This window comes from Harpia harpyja, chromosome 1 (genome assembly GCF_026419915.1).
Source record: "Harpia harpyja isolate bHarHar1 chromosome 1, bHarHar1 primary haplotype, whole genome shotgun sequence".
Lineage (NCBI taxonomy): Eukaryota > Metazoa > Chordata > Aves > Accipitriformes > Accipitridae > Harpia > Harpia harpyja.
The window spans coordinates 81,812,063-81,835,642 of NC_068940.1; the positions used below are offsets into that span (position 1 = coordinate 81,812,063).

General features: G+C 38.5%; 1 protein-coding gene across 1 annotated transcript in view; it reads right to left on the reverse strand.

Moving 5' to 3' along the window:
• The window catches only part of COL1A2 (collagen type I alpha 2 chain), a 41,599-nt gene that overhangs the window by 13,119 nt on the left and 4,900 nt on the right, over positions 1 to 23,580 (reverse strand). The window contains exons 5-33 of the mRNA XM_052802009.1: positions 22,840 to 22,923; positions 21,407 to 21,463; positions 19,074 to 19,118; positions 18,916 to 18,969; positions 18,561 to 18,614; positions 18,118 to 18,171; positions 17,548 to 17,601; positions 17,230 to 17,283; positions 15,522 to 15,566; positions 15,235 to 15,288; positions 15,081 to 15,125; positions 12,541 to 12,594; positions 10,917 to 11,015; positions 10,787 to 10,831; positions 10,585 to 10,683; positions 10,001 to 10,054; positions 9,792 to 9,899; positions 8,865 to 8,918; positions 8,661 to 8,759; positions 7,743 to 7,796; positions 7,265 to 7,363; positions 6,436 to 6,489; positions 5,737 to 5,790; positions 5,557 to 5,610; positions 5,408 to 5,461; positions 4,524 to 4,568; positions 2,266 to 2,364; positions 1,423 to 1,530; positions 27 to 80 (exon numbers count right to left, since the gene is read on the reverse strand). Of these exons, the coding sequence (XP_052657969.1) occupies positions 27 to 80; positions 1,423 to 1,530; positions 2,266 to 2,364; positions 4,524 to 4,568; positions 5,408 to 5,461; positions 5,557 to 5,610; positions 5,737 to 5,790; positions 6,436 to 6,489; positions 7,265 to 7,363; positions 7,743 to 7,796; positions 8,661 to 8,759; positions 8,865 to 8,918; positions 9,792 to 9,899; positions 10,001 to 10,054; positions 10,585 to 10,683; positions 10,787 to 10,831; positions 10,917 to 11,015; positions 12,541 to 12,594; positions 15,081 to 15,125; positions 15,235 to 15,288; positions 15,522 to 15,566; positions 17,230 to 17,283; positions 17,548 to 17,601; positions 18,118 to 18,171; positions 18,561 to 18,614; positions 18,916 to 18,969; positions 19,074 to 19,118; positions 21,407 to 21,463; positions 22,840 to 22,923 (1,887 nt within the window). The remainder of the gene's footprint in view (positions 1 to 26; positions 81 to 1,422; positions 1,531 to 2,265; positions 2,365 to 4,523; positions 4,569 to 5,407; positions 5,462 to 5,556; positions 5,611 to 5,736; positions 5,791 to 6,435; positions 6,490 to 7,264; positions 7,364 to 7,742; positions 7,797 to 8,660; positions 8,760 to 8,864; positions 8,919 to 9,791; positions 9,900 to 10,000; positions 10,055 to 10,584; positions 10,684 to 10,786; positions 10,832 to 10,916; positions 11,016 to 12,540; positions 12,595 to 15,080; positions 15,126 to 15,234; positions 15,289 to 15,521; positions 15,567 to 17,229; positions 17,284 to 17,547; positions 17,602 to 18,117; positions 18,172 to 18,560; positions 18,615 to 18,915; positions 18,970 to 19,073; positions 19,119 to 21,406; positions 21,464 to 22,839; positions 22,924 to 23,580) is intronic.

A 23,580-nucleotide genomic window follows, 5' to 3' on the forward strand; every position in this document is an offset into this window, starting at 1 on the left:
CTCAAGTAGAACCAAAAGATACTTACGCGAGCACCATCTCTTCCTGTTGCACCAACATCACCTCTCAGACCTGGGGCACCCTAGAATACACAGAGGGAAAAAACCCCATTATATTGGTAACAAACACAATAGTTTGTATGAAAGAAGTCTTGAACTGTTTGCTGAGTATCCATGTATTACTTGCATATCATATGAGATGCTAATCATGCTAGTCTTTTGGGGAACGGACTTTGATTATTATTTCATTCTTATTGCTGAGTATGTACTGACTTGCAAAGCGAGAATTTGCAGACAAAGGGGACTGACATGCTTTTCAGAATTATGAGCCTGCCTCTTTCATGGGAAACCTACTTAGTTTCCCCCAGGTGGCAAGAATTCTGAATGGAATTAAAAATTCAAAACCAAGTTGATGTATATTCCAAATGATGAATGTAAATCCCCCCTCAAAATCCCTTTTCATTTGGTCAAGAAATAACCATACGTAAAAATTCTTTTGGGTATTCATGTTATACTTTCTATTTGAAGCAGGAAAACAACTGTTAAAAACAATGATGTCATATGAGTGGTCATATAAAACACATATGTTTCATATCACAAAAAATTATATCCAGGCCACCACTAGTGTCAAGAAATCAGACCAGTACTGTTCTCTCTCTTTTTTTAAAATACATCCTACTCTTCTGCATTAATCTGCATGTGAGAACATAGTGTTTTATAAAAAGTTGCAAGCAATTTTCATCTTAATTTCCTAACAACTCCATTTATGCTAAATGACTATGGATTTTTTTAGTCAAAACAAATAAAGCAGTTCTAGAAATCTCAGTTTAGAGTTTAAATAATGAAGAGAATATGGAATGAGATGTACATAACAAGATAAAACCCAATTTTATACATAATTATTCGGATAAAGTAGAGGTAGCAACAGGGCTTGCTACCGGACTACACAGCTTTATGTAAAGGCTTACCTTGGCTAAAATGTTTTCTGATTTTATAGAAAACTGATATAATCACAAGATTTTTGTAACTGATTTACTTATAGTCACGGCACCTAGAGCAGTCAAGGATTTGATCAGAGACTCAGTCCTTTGTGATCAGTAGGCCCATTCCTACTATAAAGCCTGTACTCAAAGACAGCCTTAGTATTTCTTCGGTAAAGATAACCTCATTGTTAACCAATCCTGTGAAGGACTAACTGCCACTTAAACCAACTGCAAATGCTGAGCATAGATCAAAATACCACCTTAGAAAAGACTGTCAGTCTGTTAGACCAACAAAACCTCTACTTATTGACCACTAAGTAATATAGTTTCACAGTAAATAAAAGTCACGTTGCGGTAACCTGCAGTTATTTTTTTAAGTTAATGAAATTCAAGCATCTCCCAAACCTGTGCATGCAATAACAAAGCAGGTTGTCCACCTTACCTTTTCACCCTTGCCTCCTGGAACACCAGCAACACCTCTCTCTCCTGGGATTCCACCAGGGCCAGCAGGACCAGGACCACCAGCAGCACCAACATTGCCAGGCTCACCCTGGCAGAAACAGTATATCATGTAAGACAGGGTCAAATCATTCACATAATTTGGTACAAAATTCTGTCATTACTACTTTGCCCATCATTCTGTTTGCTTATAAACAGTGTGAATAGTAGCATTTTGTCTTAAGCTGTTGTACTTATTTTACTTTTTCAGCTACTGAAGATGCCAGACATGAACAGTCTCTCTGATTCTGTGGGCTCCTGAGGTTTTAGGGTGTCCCATATTCCAAACTAAATTTCTGTAGAAAGACTACCCATTAAAATCCTGAAAACTAAAACCCATATTCAGTTAGCATCAAGCCAGTGTTATTTTGGTAGACGACTGCTCATTATTGTGCTAATGTTTTGGGGAAAATATTGCTTACTAGACAGAAGAACTTCCTGTGTATAAGTAGAGGTGGGTATAAATAGCTGTCAGCATGAATTTTGGCCAAAATCTCAGACCCTATCTCAAAAAAGAGTAATAATATACCCAGCTGACAAGCTGTATTTAAACTGAGTCCAAACTGGAGTTCACCTCTCATCATCTATAGTGCTAAACATAAAACCCTTTAATATTAATGTGGACTAGCTGGGATGGAGCTTTACCACTTGAAGAAGTGACCCCGGGGCTATGGTGTATAGGTAACTACCTGTTACCAGTAATTACTTATGCTCTTAGGAAAAAAGGTTTTGGATTGCCTTCATCAGGAATTCAACAGAAAGGCAATGGCAGCTGGGGAAAGCACACCTTGTTACCATCAGGGCCTGGTGGGCCAGATGGACCACGGCTTCCAATGGCACCGGCAGGACCAACAGCACCGCTTTCACCAGGAGGACCACGTTCACCCTGCAGGAGACAGCTTGATTTGAGTTTTTTCTTGAATTGTTCTGTAGCTTAGAGGTTTAAAAGCACTGACTAGTAGCAATGACAATGTGATGCATTTTTATCTGGACAAACCATTAAGAACTGTATTAGAATTGTGCAGATATTAACTAAACTGGTCATAAGAATTGGCTCTAGCTTTTGGCACAAATGTAGCAAAGTGAAGTACTAAAGTCTTGCATCATGATATCAGCTGACAAAGTACAAGTACTTCTTGAACATGGATTTTGGCTACTGTGCTCATTCTGGTAACAGTGTCTTGCATGCTACTGTCAAATGGAGCTTCTGATACCAGTTTGAGGGCAGATAATGGATTCTAGTGAAATTAGAGCCATAGTAATTGGTAAACTATTTTTACAGTGGCAAATGCCTGGTGAATATTGGAGAATAAAGGTGACAGCTAAAGCCTACTAATGTGACCTGTACATTATAACAAGTATAAGGATAAATTCTGAAACAGAGGTCAGCTGGAGACATGGAAGTAGCCAGAAACTGGGCTTAAATGCACAATAGATCTATCAAAGATAGAAATATCAGTTTTACTAAAGACATCTCAGATTATCCCAGTATGATCAAGATGGACATCAGTGAATAATCTGATAAGAAATAATAGAGATTTTTAGTTATGCTGGAGAACCTGGGAGTTTGTACGAGAGCTATAATGTGGTCAAAGAGCTAACTCAAGGAGAGATAGCGCACTGTTAAAAAGCACCAACGATGCAGAAGGCTAACTTATATTGTAGTGATGATCCCCAATATATCTTTTAATTATTTTTACATACATTTTGTTAATGACAGAGAGGCAGAAAAGGAAGAAAGATATTTATGAAATATGCAGATATCACAAGGGTGGAAGCTTTTGTCAACAGGAAGAAGGGTTGACATATTACACCGGAAGAAGTGAATAACCTGTTGGATGGCTGTCACGGTAGAACTGGGACAAATTTCAAGAATGCAAAGTACCAGGCCATTTATTTAGTCACCAGAAATGAGGATTTGTGCTGTAAATGGAGGTTTCATCTGGTGAAAATGACAGAAAGGGAAAGGCGATAGCCAATAGCCAACAATATGATGCGGACTTGAAAAAGGCAAATGTGGTCTGGCACAAGCAGTGAGGTATTTTTAGGATGTGTTAATTTTGTTGTACAAAGTATCAGTAAGACCTAATTTGGAGTAGTGAATGAAATACACTCTGGCTGGGTATGAGATGCTTAAGGGAAGCTAGAGCAGAGACAGGTAACTGCTAGAATGATAAAGGGAACTTGGCTTGGATAGAACAGCAAAATGCAAGTTTAAAGAGGACATGGTTACTAATACAGCCTCAGGGCACTAAATATAGAGAGGAAAGTGCTGTTTAAACTGATTGATGTGACTGATAAGAGTGAATGGGAATATTTGTCATGAATACATTTAGTCTGGAAGTCAGAAGAAAAGAGGAAGCAACAGAAGTAATTTAAATATCAACCTCTTTAGTGGATTTGGAAAGCAAATAATTAATCAAACATTTTAGAAACTACTCATTGCTCTGCATAAATGGGACCTTCCTGCCATGCAGGAAGGCCTCCACACAAAGCTCTTTACAGATGTTTATTCATGGTGCAGGAATAAAGGGAAGTGGAAGGCAATATCTTCTAATGACTACTCCAGGCTCTGGATTCAGCCCACCATTTGTTCACAAAGACATTACATGGGAGGTAGGAGATGGTCAGCAAGGGATAGTATGACTGAAATGGTCAGGCTAAGAAGGTCTGTGCATAGGCACTGGAGGTGAAAATTCTCATATGCACCAGGCCTCAGTGTAACACTGTAGGATCAGTCTTTTGTCATTCACACTCTCATTGTGAGGTTCATCAATACAGGATATCATTACTTGGGTAATACTCATATTGCTTATCTAGAAGTTCACTAACACTGGCAACTATTGGATTATATAATCATACACCCCGACACATGCAAACAGCAGAGAACATTCTCCCTCATTCCTGAGAGTCTGCTGCAATACACTATATTCTGTAACTGAGAAGAGCTGTTTGTCTTGAGAAACTTGGAAATGTATATAGCAACTATTTTTACTGAACATGTTATTAAGACAGTGAGTACTAGATTTCAAATGAGTTACTCACTCTTGGGCCAGCAGGACCAGGGACACCAAATTCACCATGAATACCCTAGAAGAGAGTAGATGTATCGGTAAAGCTTATTTCTAAAGCAAACTTATTAGCTTAAATTATACTTTGTTTCTTAGAAGTAAATAGAAATGCTTCTCAAATTGCAGCAGCTTATTGAAAATCTTCAGACTAAACCCAGTCTTTTAGATACACAGAAATAAACCCTTTTCATATAGCTGCACAATATGTCAAAGCACACGAGACAGTAATTTCTCATCTGAAGAAAGAGTTAGCTGTTAAATTCCAAGCTCATTTTTCAGGTACATGCAATGTAAACCCTTTTACAGGGACACAGAGAGATGTAACTGTAAACATTAAAGGTGGTTATGACACATAGAATGCACAATTTGCAGATTACATCACATACTTTAACTGAGCAGAACCTAGAGCCTGAATTACCACTGAGCTACCTCTGTTGTATACCATTGCAAATTCACTGAAATCAAATGAGATGCAAAAGCATACAACTGGAGTAATGCAGGTTAGACTGAACCTTGAAGATTTCAAAATAAATTTGAAGTATTTTTCATGTACTGTCTTGTCTTTTGGGAAAGGGGGCATATTTTACTGCTGTTTAAGGCCCAAAAAGCAAAGGATTGTCTTTGCTCAGTTTCATACCAAAACTTTGAAAAAAGAAGTATGTTGCAAATTCCAACGGACCTTCTTCATTTGTGGCTAACTTTAACAAAAGGGACTATTAAACTTTGCATATAACAGAGATTGCTTTGTTTTGGCAAATGGATCCAACAGGCTCTTGCTTCACCACATGTGCAATTGTAAACATAATGCTTATGCAATGCCTGCCCCTACTTGCAGAGTACTGTATATCTGTCACTCACCCTTTCGCCTGGTTTACCAGCTTCACCAGCTGGACCCGAGGGACCTGGCAGACCCTAAGTGTAAAGAAACAAGAGTACAAATAAAGTTAAGGCAGAAGCACTTCATGCTTTGTAAAGCATAGATAAGATTGAGCAGAGCACATAGTTACCTGGAAGCCAGGAGGGCCAGCGGGACCTTGTTCACCCTTTCCACCTTGGTTACCCTGGATGGAATGAAAAACAAGTGATTAACTTGGAACGAGAAATACAGGAAAATGGATTATAAAATGGGAAGTCCCATTAACGAAAAGTAAATCACAAACTGGATCTGTGTGGAGGCCGTTACTTACAGTGACTCCAGGAGGACCTTGAGCACCGTTGTTTCCCTCTGGACCAGGAGCACCCTAAATGTGTTCAAGTAGAAAGCTGTTATCAAAGTTTTGATTTGTTACGAATAATATCTCTCTAAAGTGATTCTGTGCCAAAACCAAAGATCTCTGCGTATTTTGAACTTAACCATTTACTTGTAAGAGCTTCACTGTCAAAGGGTACTAAAGATGCTTACAATTTTAAACTCTGGGGATTGTTTTAGTTATTGCAGCACATTAATCATTAAGGAAACTTCCTCTGGAATTACAGATTATAGGAACCTTGCTGACAGCATTTTTCCCACAACAGACCAATTATTTGGCCGTTTAAATGGAAGGACTAGTAAGTTTCAACTATCAGTAAGAAGTTGGAAATATACAGGATAAATTAGAAACAATACACTGTCCTCAAAAATTTGCATGGGGACTGCTATTTTTTCCTCTTCATAGGAAGCTAATACACCATAATTAATTACCCAATTAATACACAAGAAGGGTAGTTTTCATTTATCCCTTAAGTAATAGTCCCCACTGACATGAGGCTAGATGAATGCATCCCCAAGTGCTTTTCTATTTCATCATCTATTCATTTTTGCACAGGACAATGCTATCTTATTACAGAGGTTTTGAAAATCTACTTTTTTCTCTCTGGAAGTTGATAAAGAAAACATATCCACATACCCGTGGGCCAGCAAGACCAACATTGCCTTTTTCACCAGGTTTGCCAGGTTCACCCTGAAGTTGAAAGAAAAAGATACAAAAGTTAACCAAGACTTCATATTAGATTCAGTTTAAACTACTGAACAGATACATATTCTCCTTGACAGAAGATTTATTGTAATATTTCTTTAACCCTAATTAAAACACCCACAAGCTCCATGTGCCTCGTTGAACCACTTAGAAAAAACAGCTCAAAAATAAATGTCTTGTCTTTTCAAAACTCCATTCCTTTTTTTTTTTTGAGATCATAATTCATGACACTCTGCATAGTATCCTATGCAATACACTATATATAAATGTCTGCATGTGTGTGTATGTATAGCAACACCACAAATCCAAGAGATGATTATTGTTATCTGTGGCCTCTGTGTGACATGTCAAGAGCCCCACTGAAATCACTGGTAGCTTTTCTTCTAAATTGAGTGAGCTTTGGATTGTGCTCCATAAATAACAATACTCTGGAACTGAAATTTAGGCTTGGTGGCCAACCTTTACAGAACTTTTAGAAATGATAAAATGGACATGCAGAAATTATAGTATAGACATATATTATTCTAATCACTTCAATGTCCAAATATTCCTAAACTAATTAAACTGTTTTTCATTTGTTTAATCATACTCCAGATAACTGGAAAATAATTTCAAACAGAACTCTTGAATGTAAGTGGATGCCATCCAATAAGCAGTACAGGAGGACACAGGGAGATGTGTTTGATTGCTAGAGCTGGGGACCTACAGATTAATCTGGAAATACCTTCATAGTAATAGAAAATTTCTGTACTGTACTTACAGTGGGACCTTTTGGTCCAGGGAATCCAATGTTGCCAGGCTCACCTCTATTACCAGCTGGACCGATTGGCCCAACCCTACCATCTGCTCCAGGGAAACCCTAGAAAAAGAAATCATACTATTAAATGGCTGGGGTAATTTAATTAGAGTTCAGTTTTAGGAGAAATGTGTACTGACAGGAAACTAATGCCATTTAACTTTTAAACACTGTTTATACGTTGCATGCTCATGCATTCCTCCATTTTTCTCCTTTTTGTAGAACTGTGTATTTCTTCTTCCCCTTCCAGGACACAGGCCTTTTCTGAGAGCCACAGAAATGAATGGAAAATTTCTTTGATTTTCTGAGTAATAAGGTAGTAAAATCTTGCTGGCTTTACAAAGAGTTGTGTTAGAGCTCAGTGCTGAGATCTCTGCTTTTTAAAATCTCAGTTTACGTTTCACATGCAATGGGGAAACAGAATGAAAAGCAAGGTACTTACAACAGGACCTTCCTTGCCAGCAGGCCCTGGGCTTCCAGGCTGACCTGGGAGACCCTGAGAAAGGAAAGGTTTCATATTTTTAGAGGGAAACCAACTCACCCGAAAGTTAACCAAAATTTTTTCCTACATGTGTGCATACACACACAGATGCCAAGTTATTAATATACACTGTGGAAACAGGACTATATGTCCTATCAAGTTTACATCTAAAACACACTGAAGTTTAATTTGGTGGTGTGTGCTCCCATGCCAGTTGAAAATCAGTATAGGTAAGAACCTGTTTCACTCAGATAAACTCATTTAGACTCTACTTTAGCAGAGAATGTGCTTAAATGTTTGCAGATGCCTAACAGTTCACATGTGCACTGAAAACTCACTCCATGGGGTGGGGTAGTAAGGGAAAGAGTAGATTAAAGAGGATAAAAGACAATGACATGGACATAATCTGGCTGCAACATCCACTAGAAGTGGATGGCTGTTTTCAGTGAAATCATTTGCAAAATAAAATTGAAATAATTGCGATCAGCCATCTCATATCATTTTAGTAGGGTTTGTTTTTCTTTTAGTTACTTAAAGAGGTCACACACACTTCAGCTGTAATCTTAATGATCACATTCTGTAAATAATCACAAGTGGAACCCCCTCTCAGAAGTCAATGCAGTATCCAGTACAAGGGGGCACTGCTCCATGACAAGGCAATCAAATGCTACCACATACAAAAGAAACTAATTTCAGTAAACATTCTGATGCTTAATCATTTCCTCATGGATGTTTTTTCAATAGAGTGGTAGAAGTTCCCTAATTGTGGTTAGCACAGGCTGAATTTTTGCCGTTGGATTTCTGAATGATTTTGTTCCTAAATTGTAAGTCATTTTCTTTTTGCATAGTTCAAACTTATTCCACAGAGTTCAAACTTACTCTCGGACCCATAAGACCAGGCTCACCAGGACGGCCACCATCACCACTAGGACCCTTAGCACCAACGGGACCACTAGGACCACGATTACCGGCAGGTCCCTACCAAAATAAATAAATAAAATCAGGCAGAGGTAGCAAAAAGCATCACACATCCGTATATAAAAGAAGATAGTTTAGAAATAGTGACCCAGACAAAAGTCCTACCATGACACCAGCTCTTCCATCAGCTCCAGGGAGACCACGAGATCCAGGCACACCCTACAAGTGAACCCAAAACAAATCAAGAAAGGGAAAGAAATAAATCTGTTCCTGTAAGGTGCAGAGTGCTTACTAAATTTCAGCCTTCCAAGCAGGTCTGCTGAATTTGAGGTAAGTGCAGCTCTAAGCACACACACCTCAGTGAAAATGTATATTGTGAAAGAAATCTCTCTCACTTCCTTTAGATTTCTTTAAGTCCTAATCTGCTTGTATCAGAGCATTTTCAGTGTTCATTGTAATCTAATAGTGGCTCCAGCCAGCAGCTAGGATCCCACAGCCTGGCCCACACAGTTTCACCTTCACTTCTCTGTAGAGAGTTACTGGCTTCTCTATGACTGTACACCGTACCCAAGATGCAATACTGAATCTTTATCTCTACCAAAAAAATCTGATGGAAACACTGCCATTTTTCCTATTATTTTCCTGTGAATTCTTTTCCTGCATGAAGCCACATGCCTCCTGAAGTTCATGGAGTGTTTCCTCACCCCATGAAAAGGGTACTAGGCACCCTTGAAGACACTGAATCGAAACCTTCTGCATCACATTATGCGTGAGCCAATTATCTGTTTTAAGCAGTTAAATTCCATCACAAAGCTTTAAGAATAATCAAAGATAATTCACTAAATATTACACAATGGATAAATCAAAGCAACCTCTAATTACTTCAGTGGTAAGATAGTAAACAGCATTAACACAAAGCAAAAAAGGGTTTGGTCCCAACTAAGCAAAAGGCTCAGAATTGCAAATGATCTTTTCTTAGCAGCATTAATGTAAATTTAATTACTCATAATTACTTAATTTGCCTTTGTGACTCTAGCTTTATTTCCTCTTTCATTTTTGCTTCTACTTCTGGAACACAAAAAGAAAACCTACTCTTAGACCAGCAGGGCCCGGGGGACCAGCAGAGCCAGGTTCACCATTGCCGCCTCTCTTGCCTTCCTCACCACTAGGACCAGGAGGGCCAGCGGGTCCAGCAGCACCCTATTTCAGGCAAACAGAGAGAAAGAAGAAATCAGATGCTGTGTTGCAAGTAACTATCAGGCTTTTTCATTGAAAAAACCTTCACATGTTGCCATACTTACAGGCTCACCCTTGTTACCACTTTCTCCCTTGGCACCAGCAGGGCCTGGTTCACCCTAGAGTCCAAAACAGAGATCACAGAATTAAGCATCATCCCCAAAATCTCTCTTCTACCTGGACAGCTTTTTCATGAATCAAAAAACTCTTTAATCATCCAGTGCCATGCCTGCCTCTATTGTGATACATGGTCAATGAACATAACTGCATTTTTTGGCTTAACAGGCATGAAAACAAACGTTAAAGATGCTTAGAAATGACAGTAATTGAACTATAACACATTCAGGGCTGGTTCCTCTACTGAGGATACCTGTTGAGGGCCTGATTGTTAGATTGCTGTCACATCTCTCTTGATACTATGAACACAGCTTAACAGTCCTTGCACTCAAAGGGAGTGCAAAATGAACCTCTTCAGTCTCAGCATCTGAAGCAAGCAGTGAGACACAGAAATGAACTACAATGTTTAATTATAGTGGAATAAGAAAAAATGTCTGCGTTAAATACAAAAATATATCCAGAGGAAATCTTTTACAACTGTGGACACTGTCCAATTTTTAAATGAAGACATACGATATACAAGGTCACTTACAACAAGTCCTCTAGCACCACTAGGACCAGCAGGGCCAGGAGGACCAGGAATACCACGGGGACCAGGCAGACCAGGAGCACCAGCAACACCAGGAAGACCCTGTCCAACGGAGGGGGGGAAACATATTATAAGCCCATTATCTGCTGCATTAATTGAATTGTGTTTTTTTAGAGCAAACAAGTGTGAGTATGGCTGTACTTACAGCTGCACCCTTAGCCCCTGGAAGACCATTAGCACCAGGGTTGCCCTATTAAGAAAGGTAACAATACTGGTTAATTCAGAGTCTCAGGTGCACCCATCTGACAACAGATAAAGTCTGGCAAGTTACTCACTGGAGGGCCAACAGGACCACTAGAACCAGGAAGCCCAATCTCTCCTCTCGGACCAGCAGGACCAGTAGGACCAACATTACCAGCAGGTCCGATTTCACCCTGTTTGAGAGAAGGACAGAGCCCTCTATCAGTGTTAGGACCATAGAGGAGCAATCCTATATTAGCCTGACATTAAGACAACAATCATGTATATATACTCCCACTTCAGAGGCCAGGAAATCAAGGAGCTGAGAGCTTTTATTGGATTTTAAAGGCACTGAAACTGGGATGTCTAGCTAGGCTCCATCAAAGCTGATGGCTAACACGGGAACAACAGATGCTCAGCATTATCTGAGAAGCTACGCTTTTGCCAAGAATTACACAGAAGGTTGATCTAGAAAATCAGAATTCGGATTCCAGTATTATCTACAGCCACGTGCCTCCAGCATTGGCCTGAGATGCCTTGCAGCATATGAGAACTAACTGACCATTATCTTGCACCTCAAGATGCCATTTGCACTGAGGCCTCATCAGAGCGCTGTAGGATAGCGTTCACAGTAGAGTAAATGACAGAAAAAAATGTTCTTAGTTTTACTCTCAGAAGCTTGTATTCACTAAGTCTACTACAAAAAGCTGCATACAATGGCAACTTCTCTTCAGCAATTCTCAAAGTAGTCAGAGTTCACCCTGGACATGTAGGCAGTCTTCTCTTGAAATTACATGCTGTAACCACACTCACATCTGCATCAGAGAAGACTTCATGCTTTCCAAAAGTCTTGCCTTTTGACAGGAATAACCAGAATGGGATCTCAACTTTTCCTCATCTTTCCTGCAGTTAATATTAAGAGGTCTAGCAAACAATACCCTGTTTTCTTCTAAAGGTGGATCAAGATGAGAGTTTTGTCTGTTGTGACATGGAGTTTGTGTACTTGTGTTACGGGTGAAAAACTGTATCACACTACATATAAGCGTATGCAGCTTTGAGCTTCTTGGCAAATGGTCAGTGAAATTTGCAAATGCAGTATATGGCACACTGTTGCCCCAAATCCTCTGTCCTTCCTTGGACAAAGTAAAATTCAAAATAATGAGCCTCTTACCCAGGTAAAAATGCTAAGATCTAAGCAATAAACTGAGTCATCTAAGTTATAGTCTGCAAGAGCAAAATGGTACTGCCCTAAACCAATTTAAGTTTAAAACCAGTTTAAGTGCAATTTTTCCATTGTAATTTCAAGAACTTAGGTTGGAAGGAGCTTGATACTCAACTGCAGCTTCTTGGTCCTCCACTACTTCTGTAAAGTGATGTAAACTGCTACTTTTCTTATTTGTTATTTGTTATGATCCATGTCACCCTTTGAAGGTGTATACAACTGCACCACTTAGAAAGCAGTAAAAAAACCCAAAGAGGTTATGTGTCTTCCTGAACCTGCCTAGCATCAATCTTCAGCTGTGAAATAACTGCTGTATTTTAAAATAGCATTCACATATGATGTTCTCCAAATACTGTAGGGATTCATCCTCATACTGATCTGTAACCGATAAGAAAGCACTCCCATTTCAGAGAGGGTGTTTTTTTGCTGCCTAGCAATACTAGTTACTATATTTCATTTTCACTATCAAATGTACCAGTAGAAGCAGATGTTCATACCTTAGCACCAGGAGCACCTGGGAAGCCTGGAGGACCAGCAGCACCAATAGGGCCCTAGGAAATGAAAGAGAAGCAGCTGTGTAAAGGTGTTCAGTGATGTCAGAAACATGTTGCTTGCTGAAGTAAACAGATTAAAAAAAATGCACATTTACTTAGACACTTCAGCACATTACCATCTCAGAATATCGGTTGCCTTTTGTAACTCCAAACTGACAGATTTGGTTCACTACAAACAGTTAAGAGCGAGGTCAATGACGAAAAACATTTGCAGTGCAGCTAAAGAAGTGTGAATTAAGCAACAATTGGTAAAACCTTGCCTTGAGGCCAAACACCTGAGAAAGAATAAACAGGATGGGCAGAGGCAGGCATCTGCAAGGCAAGATTTCTTGCTGCACAGTCCCACAATGAATGAAGGGGAGCACTGCATCCTGCAAATGCAAGTCTTAGGTGGCTGGTTCTAACACATTTACTGTGCAGGGGTAACTGTGTACGCTTTCACACCAGTAGTCCTTCTGAACTACGGGTCACACACAAGAGCCCTGTGTTGATGACAGCATTTGTTCTTCTCCATGCATGGGAAGAGGGTTAAGATCTCTGCACCACTTTACAAGCCAGTGTTTGGCACAACTTATATTGAGGTCCGTAAAACTGTACTAGAAATTGGATCAGGCTTGACAGAAGCGGAGGCCAGGAGCTGATTCTAACATGCAAATTGATTAGAAATCTTGATTCATACCCAGAGTATACATTTTGAGGCAGTGAAGACGTGCAGCCCCAGTGCCCTTTCATTAAACTGTTTTGGTTTTTTTATGTCAAAGGCAATGGCATGTCAGCTTGAAGAGAGCCTTTTACTGATTCTACTATGTCTAGATATTGCCGTGAGATTTGTAATTAGAATGGGACAAGCTTCCTAACGTACGGTACCCAGACACCACAAGATATGACACACTGATGGATTCATAGCCTTTGTTATTCTTTAATGCATACAAATACAAAGGGATAGTTTTTCTTCATTTATTAATGAAATATTCAACTCACTCATAGCTATTGGGGACTGATATCTACTTTTTTGTGAGCTAACATCTTTCAGTTATAAACACTTACTTTAAAACTGCCTCACAAATCCAAGGGAATAAAATGGATCAGCGTATAACAAAGAGGAATTGGCTTCCAACATTGTATAACCTACTGTTTTTGTTATAAACTGGGTACCTGGAATTCTCACCGGTTTTGCATAAGCAAAGAAAAAACCCCAAATGCCCTTTAAGATACACATGAAAAAAACTTCCAGAATTTCCATTGCAGTGACTCTTTTTATGTTTTAAATTCCCAGTGGCAAGCAGAATAAAAAATTATTTCTGTTTTAGTTTAAAAAAAAAAAAAAGGGTGTTAGTAAGTGCTATGCAGAATGTTTACAGCATCACAACCTAAGTATGTGTAAAATAACTTTAGCCTGGCATAGACACTGGGACCCAATGCAACTCTCTGCTGCTGCCCATTCAGAGTAACACCTCTGCAATCAGCAGTTCCAGTATATTTCTCCTATAGTAACTCAGTTGCCTTCAAGACAGGTAAAATGTTTTGGTTCTACTACAAAGTATAACATCAGATCTTAGCTATAAGGTCTCTATTTGCCTGCAATTTAAATGCCCAATCACATATATTTTTTAAATACCCCATATGGGAGAACTAAAGCAAAATTCACACCTACGTTAACATTCTACTCTGTTAAAGCATGACATGTTTCAAGTGACAAGGAGTATTAAAATCAACTTTTGCAAAGCTAAAGGCAGGAAGGAAAAACTATTCTGTGCTATTCCTGAATTTTTTTACAGCTTCAAAACTATACCCCTGTACACACATTTATTTCACTGAAATAAATGAGGTTTATTGAAGTCAGTGGTATGCCATGGCAACATTAACTCCTTTTAAATGAACAAATCTGCATTGGATTAGCACTTATTAGAATAGTTATTGTTTACCAGTCAGATCAGGACAGTTGGATCTTACTGGCCTTTCACACTAGCTCACATAACTCAGGTATCAGTGGCGAATGAAAAAGGTTAGCTCCTGTTAGTCAGACAGGACAATGTTGCAGATACAAAGCTGTGTCCTGGAGTGCATGTAATAGTTTTAGGGTATATGTAATTATATACATCTGCAACACATGCATGATACATATCTGTTAAAAGGTACAAAGTCTCTTTAGTTTTGGGATGAGAACTGTTCTGTTAGACTGTTGGAAATGAGAGTTCTGTTCATTGGGTGTTTCCCTATGAACTCACCAGTGCAAATGAGAGAATATTTGGTTCCTTTGATACAGATGTGCTTAATATAAATCCTGAGGCTCTCAGGATATTGTCTGCAAAGGGTTTATGTTTTACTGATTCTTTTTGTGATGGGCTGATAAACAACAAACAACTGTGTTAAAAACATCCACACAATAGACTTCTCAGAAGCCCATGAAATCCTCTATAAACAGAAGGAGGGACACAAGGCCTAATGGAACCAGATTGTCAAAGATCAAGACTGAAACTTACAGCAGGTCCGGTGGGGCCAGTGCTGCCATCACTTCCACGAGCACCCTGTGAGGAGAGAACATGATAAATATTTTGAAAAGAGATTCGAAGATCAGAGAAAGCCACAGTAAGTGGCTGGTCATGATGACAAACAGACAGATGGGAAGCCACTTACAGCTGGTCCGGGGGCACCTATTCTTCCTCTCTCACCAGGGAGACCACGAGCACCCTGAAGGAAAAATTAAATTAACTCATTTACATCTATTCACTGACAAAGATTTCTTCTTCTAAGTCTCTATACAAAGTGTGTTGCAGCCAGGCAATTCTGTTCTAAATATTCACATACTATTACATTAGAGTATCCAGCTACCTGGAGTGTCACTGATGACAAAAATTGACCAAAATGCTGGCTGAACCATATCTATCAGATTATCATTGTCCACAGCAGCAGTAAATACTTACAGGTTGTCCTGGGGTACCATTTTCACCAGGGGCACCAGGTTCTCCCTATGAAAAAAAGTTTGCAGGCTTGAGTTACTTAAAGGATACTTTGGACAGATAGCACAACACCATCTAGAGAGATATTCAACTGCTGGATCCTACTGTCTTTGTCTTCTGTAGCACTTGTACCACAGTACACAATAACAGCACATCAAATCCTGAGGGTGCAGAGACTGTGACTGTCCCTGCATATACTGGAACATGGCCAGTTGGAATCCTCTTAGAAGAAGAGGGCCAGAACAAGTTGCATCTCTTACCCATGTCAGCTTTCTTTACCCCCTTTCTTTATTCTGATATTTACTCTGTAGTACACACCTAAGAGATAGGGCCTGGATAGTCAACTACCAATTCAGATCAATCAGCAACTTTTTTTTAGCTAGAGCAGAAGCAGAGTGATGCTTTCTTTTGCCTTAAATTGACAAAGTTCCTGTCAAATGGCTGGAAATAAGGGTCTGCCTCAGGTATTTTTAACTTAAGACCAAAAATACCAAGATATGAGTAAGAGCCATTAAAACACGACTCTCAGCAAGCCTGCGGTTGGTCTAGGCTGGTCTATAGTAACAAGATTTGTCCTACACCACTTGTATCCTGAATATATCTGAATGCACCTAGTCTTAAATGCTGCAGACAGCACAGGTTTTTGCCTCCATCACTGCTTTCAGCAGAGTTATATCATGAGTGACCTTGGTTTATTATGCTTGTGTTTTCCAGTCAGATTAGCACTCTTGCTAATAACTACTCTTTCCTTTACTTAATTGCTTTACCTGCTTTTAATCCCCAGTGACTGGACAGTGTTTGCTACCTCTTTACCAAACTTTTTCTGAAGGTTAACAACTTGCAGTGATATTGGAGAATGCTATGTTACAATTAATAACTCTATAAGCAAGTAGTGCTAAGCTCTTAGAAACAAGCAAGAGGGAGAATTAGTATTTGAGCTTTTCATTGTTATATTTAAAAGTTCTTGAATACAAATCTCCTGTGAATAGGAGCAGCAGCATTAAGATTTCCTACAACCCAATACTGCAGTCATGTTTTTTTAAGAACACTGCTATTAGGCACTGGGGTGGAATGGGAGAAGAAGAAACTAAGAGAGGAAGAGTTTGCTAGAGATGTTTCTAGACCATATTTAAAAACATTTTTTTTTAACAATAGTGTTCAAATGTGCACTAATCTGAAGATGGTAAAAAGGAAAAAGACTGTGAAGATCAAATAGCCTTAACTCAGAAGAGCACTGCATCTATCCAAACTTTTAGCAGAAATCCTTACACTAGAGCATGTGTCTCACAGCAGAATTTTGTAGAAGAATTAGATGTTTTCATTTTAGTGTGCTCTAAAAAACCCCACAAAAATGCAAAATACAATCCATAGAAAAGCAAAGACAGCAAAATCAGTCGTAAGTGCTGCTGGATAGTCAGTCATCAGGAGCCCAATTCTGCAGCTCTTACTCATTGAAAGTACTAACTTGACTGAGGGCTCAAGAATAAGGCTCCAGGAATGATTTCTCATGTTGAGATGCATGTATTTGTCCTACATGGATCCACTGACTTCTAGGTTATTGCAGCTGGTCAATGTTTAATGACAACGTGGAAGACTGACTGGAGGGGACTTCATATGTCTTTCACTAGAAAGAGCTACAAATGCATCCTACATTTTCAGATTTCATCTTTACCTTGTTGCCAGGAGTACCGGGTTGTCCCTTTTGACCATCCGGACCACTGTGTCCCTATATTGAGTAGAAAAATAAATATTAATATATATTTTCCCACAAATGGCTATACGCAAACTCTTAGTCTTGTAAGGTAAATCCTTCTTTCCATACAAAATGTTTTCCTAATATAATCTTACTATTTTTTAAAAAAATCTGTCTTTCACATCAGGAGATATTAAAACCTTCAAAGAGGTTCATGCGCTCCTAACTCAGGGGTTTTCAGTATGCTGAAGAGTTGTCAGTCTTAACTATTCAGGGAAAAAGTATGTATATACTCACCCTAATTCCCTTAAAGCCAGGGAGACCAGGGGTTCCAGGGAAACCACGAGCACCCTAAAAACACACAGTGCATGAATGATTGTCTCTCCCATTATATACTGCAGTTAAAAAGAAAGAAAAAGTCTTTCAATAAAATTAATGACTAGATTTGGGCTGTGATCATTCAAGTGAGGAACACAGTCCATTTCCTAACCTCCCAGGACCAGACTTGTTCCAAGACTAACAGTAATCAACCTGATTTTCCAGTTCTGAATCTTAGAAATTTCATGCATTAACATGTGATAGCACAGCTGTTTTAGCTTTCTATGCCAAGGTGCCTGCTCACCTGCTCCTGTGTAACTTGTCACTATATCACTTCTGTTCTAATTACACTAATTTTATTGGGGGGGTGAGAGGTGGAACACAAAACAAAAACATAACTATATGATACCCCTGAAGGTAAGAACCAAAATTGGATTAATCCATATAGGGAATATTAGTATGTTGTTAATGTGGTGCAATTCAGAAATATTGTTAGGTTTCATTGATAAGAAAACTGTTTTGTATTGTATGCAGTAGATCACTACATACCTGAGGGCCAGCAACACCTCTCTCACCAGGTCTTCCAGGTTTGCCAGGGTGACCCTAAAAAATGCAGTAATAATGCACTAAGAAGGAAAGCTCATTTTATAAAACAACAACATAAACCATTAAAAAAAGAAAAGACATTGGCAAAGTTTCTCTTTTTCAATAAATATAGAGAGCTTGTTAGCTTTCAAGTTTCCTTCTCCCTGTATTCATGAAGCTAAATAATGTATTTTGAGAGGTTTTGAAGTTATCCATTTTTCTGTACATTTCGAACATACAGCATCTCTTGTACTGTAAAAAATTATTTCAGGGGTTTATTTATTCTACCCAGTATTATAGAACAATGTAAAAATTATGGCCAATAGAATGCTTAGCTTAACAATAACCTAATGTTAGAGTTGAATCACTGCCCCAAAAGAGATGAGAAACATTTAATAACCACTTACGTCTTCACCAGCCTTTCCTGGAGGACCAGGGGGACCACGAGGACCCTGGGGACCCTGTTAAAAATAGATTGAGGATTGCTTAAAGCATCATTCTTCAGATAAGTCTTTTCACTGGTTTCTGACTTGAGTTGGGGCATAGCTGGATCCTAATTGACTTTGCACTTTATGATTCCAATCTGAAGGAGTCTGAATCTGAGTGTTCATCTCTGTTTCTGTAACAGGATCAAGCAGGAATATTCAATTCAAACATTCAAGGACGTGCATATGGATAGGAGAAATGGGCCTAAGCATTACAAGCCTGCTTTGGTGTCCTATTTCTAATGCTAACAGTGTCTGTATGTGAAACTGTACTTACTGTTTGACCAGGTTCACCCGGCTCACCAGGAACGCCTTGAAAACCAGGAGGACCCTAGAAGAGGAGGGAGATTTTGTTAGTGTTTGACCAAGCTGTTTTGTGATTTTACAGGTATGTCAATGTTAATTAGTCAGTAGGAGAGACAAGACTGTACTTACAGGGGGTCCAGATGCTCCAGGTGGGCCTCTAGGTCCCATTAAACCCTATGGGAGAAAAATTACAAAATCTTTTAAAAAAATCACCATTATATAAACTCATCTATAACACCAATTCCTGGTGTTCCTAAAATATTGGTAAGCATTGCAGTTTTCAGTGTGCAATGTCCAAATCAAGTTAGAGGAAGTTAAGAGATCTGCATGAATTTGGACAGGCAGTCCAAGTGCAAACAGATCTTCTAATGGCAATGAACCAGCACAGAATCCAGTACAATGATTAGGAATGTACCATTATGGCTGGGAACTTTGAGATTAGACTTGTTAATCTATTCTGGTTTGTCAACAAGTGCACTGGTTCATTCTTCTACGTACTCTCTCCCTTCCTGTGCATGACCTTCCAGAGCTTAAAGATGAGGGTCATAACAACACATTAAGAAAGGCTGTATTTTTGGGCCTGTCAATTTTATCATGATTTTCAAGAACAGATGTTGGAGAATAAGATCATTAAAACGGTAGAGAGGTAAAAGGGAAAATAAAGGTATGTAAGTGGCAGTACTACCATGAACTGGGACATTCACACACAATTTCGGAAAGAAATCAAACAACTCTTATACATATTGTGTATGTATCTATTTCAAATAACGATCAGCTTCTATTTAAATATTTCATTGTTTTCTGTTTTTGATCAAATTCTCTTCATTTCACCTCCAAAATAAGTCACTAACATATTCTTGACTGAATTTAGAATTTACATACATCTTGAAAAAAAAAGGGGTCAAAAATCACTTTTAAAAAGGAAATTTCCATAGATTACTGAACTTTAACAGTTGTCTGAAACTTTAGTAAGCAAGCAACTTTGAACTGAAATTTAATTTAGTTTTCTATTATCAAAATGAATGTTTTATAAGATGTTTCAATAGAAATCATTATATTTTTAATTGGTTTTAAAACTTTCTTGGGAACTCTTTTAGATTTTCTATTTACAAGATTAAAATCATGTGCCAGCTTTGCAATGGCTTATGTAGCTTTCCTGTAAGACCGAATACTTTTTATTAAGGGGAATAAATGCATATTATATACAGGCATTTACTTATGGAAGCTAAACCAATCTTGTGGCTATAAAAATATGCAGTAATTCTAGGAAAAATACTGGCTTCTGGACGGTCTGAATCATATGTGCTGCATAAGCCCTGTGAATCTCTTCACAAATTATATCCCATAATTGTATTTCCCTCCTTTTCTGTCTTCCCAATCACTCACATTTTCTTTATGAAACTTAAAATTTCCTCACAGTAGGTAGATTCTACTGCTGTTGCTGTCAGATGAACCCTAACTGACTCAAAAATTGGAACTTAGCAATTGTGACACCCCAAATAAATCCTCATCTACATTTTCTGATTTATTGTCAGACACTGAGGGCAGAACTTGATTAGAGATATGCCTATTTTCCTATATTAGGTATCTAAATGGATGCAAAAATATTTTCAAAAATTCATTTAATATTACACTATTTTCAGGAATGGAAACAAGCACTTGACCCAGAATAATCCTGGGCAGCCTTCATCCTGCTGCTCACCCATCAGATGCATCGTCTGTGATGTCAGCGTGTGTGGTGAATTTAACCCATATTCTGTTATCTATGTGCACTGAAAATATCTGCTAACACCAGGAAGGGTTAGAAATTTATGTGGAAAGGCAATAGACTCCTTAAATGTCCATTTGGAATAGTATACAGTAACCGATAAAGATTCCTCCTCAGAATACCCTTGTAATAGCAAGTACTAACATTCAATTATTGAGAACCAAATGTGGTGGCCAATTTCCTACCAAACCTGTGCAATCCAAGGATATCAAAAGGGTTGTACACCCATGGGAGAAAAATGGTCACCAACCAGAGCTGAGATACTGAGTTACTTTCTAGACCTATGTCTGCTTTAGAGAGCAGCTTTACAATCAATCTTATTCCTAAAACACAATCTTCTGTCTCAATATGGGTAAAGTAATATTGTATCAAAGTACATGCGTTATCTGACATCAGATTATGAGATTCACTGTTTCATAAAAGTGTGGTCAGACACAATTGAAGCACAAGACCCAGTAGTGCTATATTCAAGTTAAATATACAGTCCGAAGACCATATTTCAAGTCCTAGGACTATATTTCAAACACTTCACATTGTCCTACATCAAAGGATCAGTTGACAGTCTGACTCAATAGATGATCAAAACACTAATTTTAACACTATGCTTTGCATATAATACAGCTCGATTAGACTCAAAGGAAAATACTAAACATGTTATTTATGCAAGTTATCAAGTACTAAATCATATACCTACCATAGGTCCTGGGCCAAAATCAGCGGCTTTAGATGGATCATATTGAGCAGCGAAGTTCTGTAGGTGATAAAAAGTTTGAAATTAAAATACTAAAAATTTTACTTTAAAAAGTATTGATAATTATCATCCTACATCTGACTGTCATCTGACTTGCTATAATTGCTATATGGTATGTTAAAGCAGCATATGTAAGCTCAGTAAACATGGCCCTATTATAAATACATTTCTATTCACTTGTTTCCAGAAAGACTTTATTTTACTAGGAAGGCCCTTTCACACAATGGCCTCAAATATCTATGCAGTAGCAATAGAGAGGCATTGCAATAGTGTGAACTGAAAATTAAGAATGTAAACTCAGCGCTCATTTAAAATTGAAAACTTTCTTGAAACCCTCAAATCATTCTGCCTAATTTCCAATGAGGGAAGTTATGCATATTTTTCACTGCACTGCTTAAATAAAATTCCATGTACCAGCCCTGACTGACTATCGGATGAGGTGGGTCCTTCAGCTTCAGAAAGATCTGAGGACCATGCAGCCTCAGAAACACTGCACTGGATTTTTGATCTTTTTGTTTTGTAGGCAAATATACATCTAGTTTTGTGGAGTATGTTTTCCCTCTTCACTAAAACGGAAAAAAGTTCTATACAACACAATTGAAAATCCTTTTCTTGCTTGTTTTGTTTTATTAGCATATAAAAACAATAGAAATTAATGAAAGCAGTTTGGGGGTTGCTAATAGGAAAACAAATTATTGCTATTCAAATTGAAGGCAAAAGAGTATTCTTCCATACAGGATGATTTACTAAACTTGACCAATGTGACACTATGTCTTCATGCTCCCTGTGCAAGCTAATGTCAAGCAAAGAGTTAAAGCCAGTATTCTGTAGAGAATACATGATGGACACTTCTGCAGAAAGTGTGTATGTGACACAGTCCACTTACATTCTGCAGCATGAATATAGATAGAAATGAAAAATTCTAAAGGAAGATATTCTAAAATTCTAAAGGACTTTTAAGTATAGAGTTTCAGCTTAAGGGTAGGCTTCTTCGGCTTATTCCAATACAGTTGCTGTCTCTTGAACCCAACCACAAAGTGCTGTTTCTTTTCCCCATCTGCTTAGCAGCACAGGTTTCATTTAGTTGATTCCTAATCCATATGCATCATGGCTGTATAAATTTAATGCTAATTAACAGGGTTGATTTGCTCCTGTGCATAAGTCCCTGTTGAATACAGAATCCAAATTTGCCACGGAAAATATACATCCCAAGGAGAGTTTCATCAGAACTGGGACCATCGGTTTCTTGCAGATCACAAGAGAATGTTTCCTCTACTCTCAAATGCAACATCAGTGTTTTCCAGCAGATATGCATTTAGTCTTAGTCACAAAGCAGAGATTATCAGTTTCAGTAATAGAAAGTTTGGATGCCTTACTCCGCCAAGACCTGGAGGACCAGGGGGGCCTGGAGGGCCTGGTAGACCATCTTCACCATCTCTGCCTGGTGGACCTGGTGGACCCTAGAGTCAAAAAGAAGATTATAAAGTGAACATTAGAAGTAGCTAAAGAAATCTCTGAAGTGATAAATTCATTAACAACCAGGGACCTACAGCACACACTACAGCAGTTCTATATATGCAGTTTCAATAAATGGCTAACTTTAGAAAATAAGTATAGCCTGAATTTACATTGTCTTGCCACACCTCATACCAGATATTTACTGTAGTTTCATATTTAAGAAGATTTATGGGGCCATGCTACCAAAGTGTAATCTCCAAATTGGGAAGTTTCAGTTTAAGCGACCAAATTTTGGACCCGTGAAACCCAAGTGACCCATGTGAACCCACGCAGCCTGTCACATTCTGTTAGTGAGAGCCTAAAATTTGACCAACTGAGGATTGGCAGAGGTCAGCCCTACTGGTACAAACTAACACAGATCCAGAGTAAGTCAAAGGCCAGTTTTTAATCAGTCTAGACTATTTGCTGGTATAATTGCAAATTCAGTGACAATAAAGCAGTGCTCTTTTGATACTGTCACTCTGCTACCACTGTCAGAACTTTTTACAATTATTTTTGTAATTTGAAATTACACGTGTTCAGTCCAGCAACATTTGCCCTTATATTCTTTCATCCTCAATGCACAAAACTGGTCAAGTTTTGCCATCATGGCAATTGAG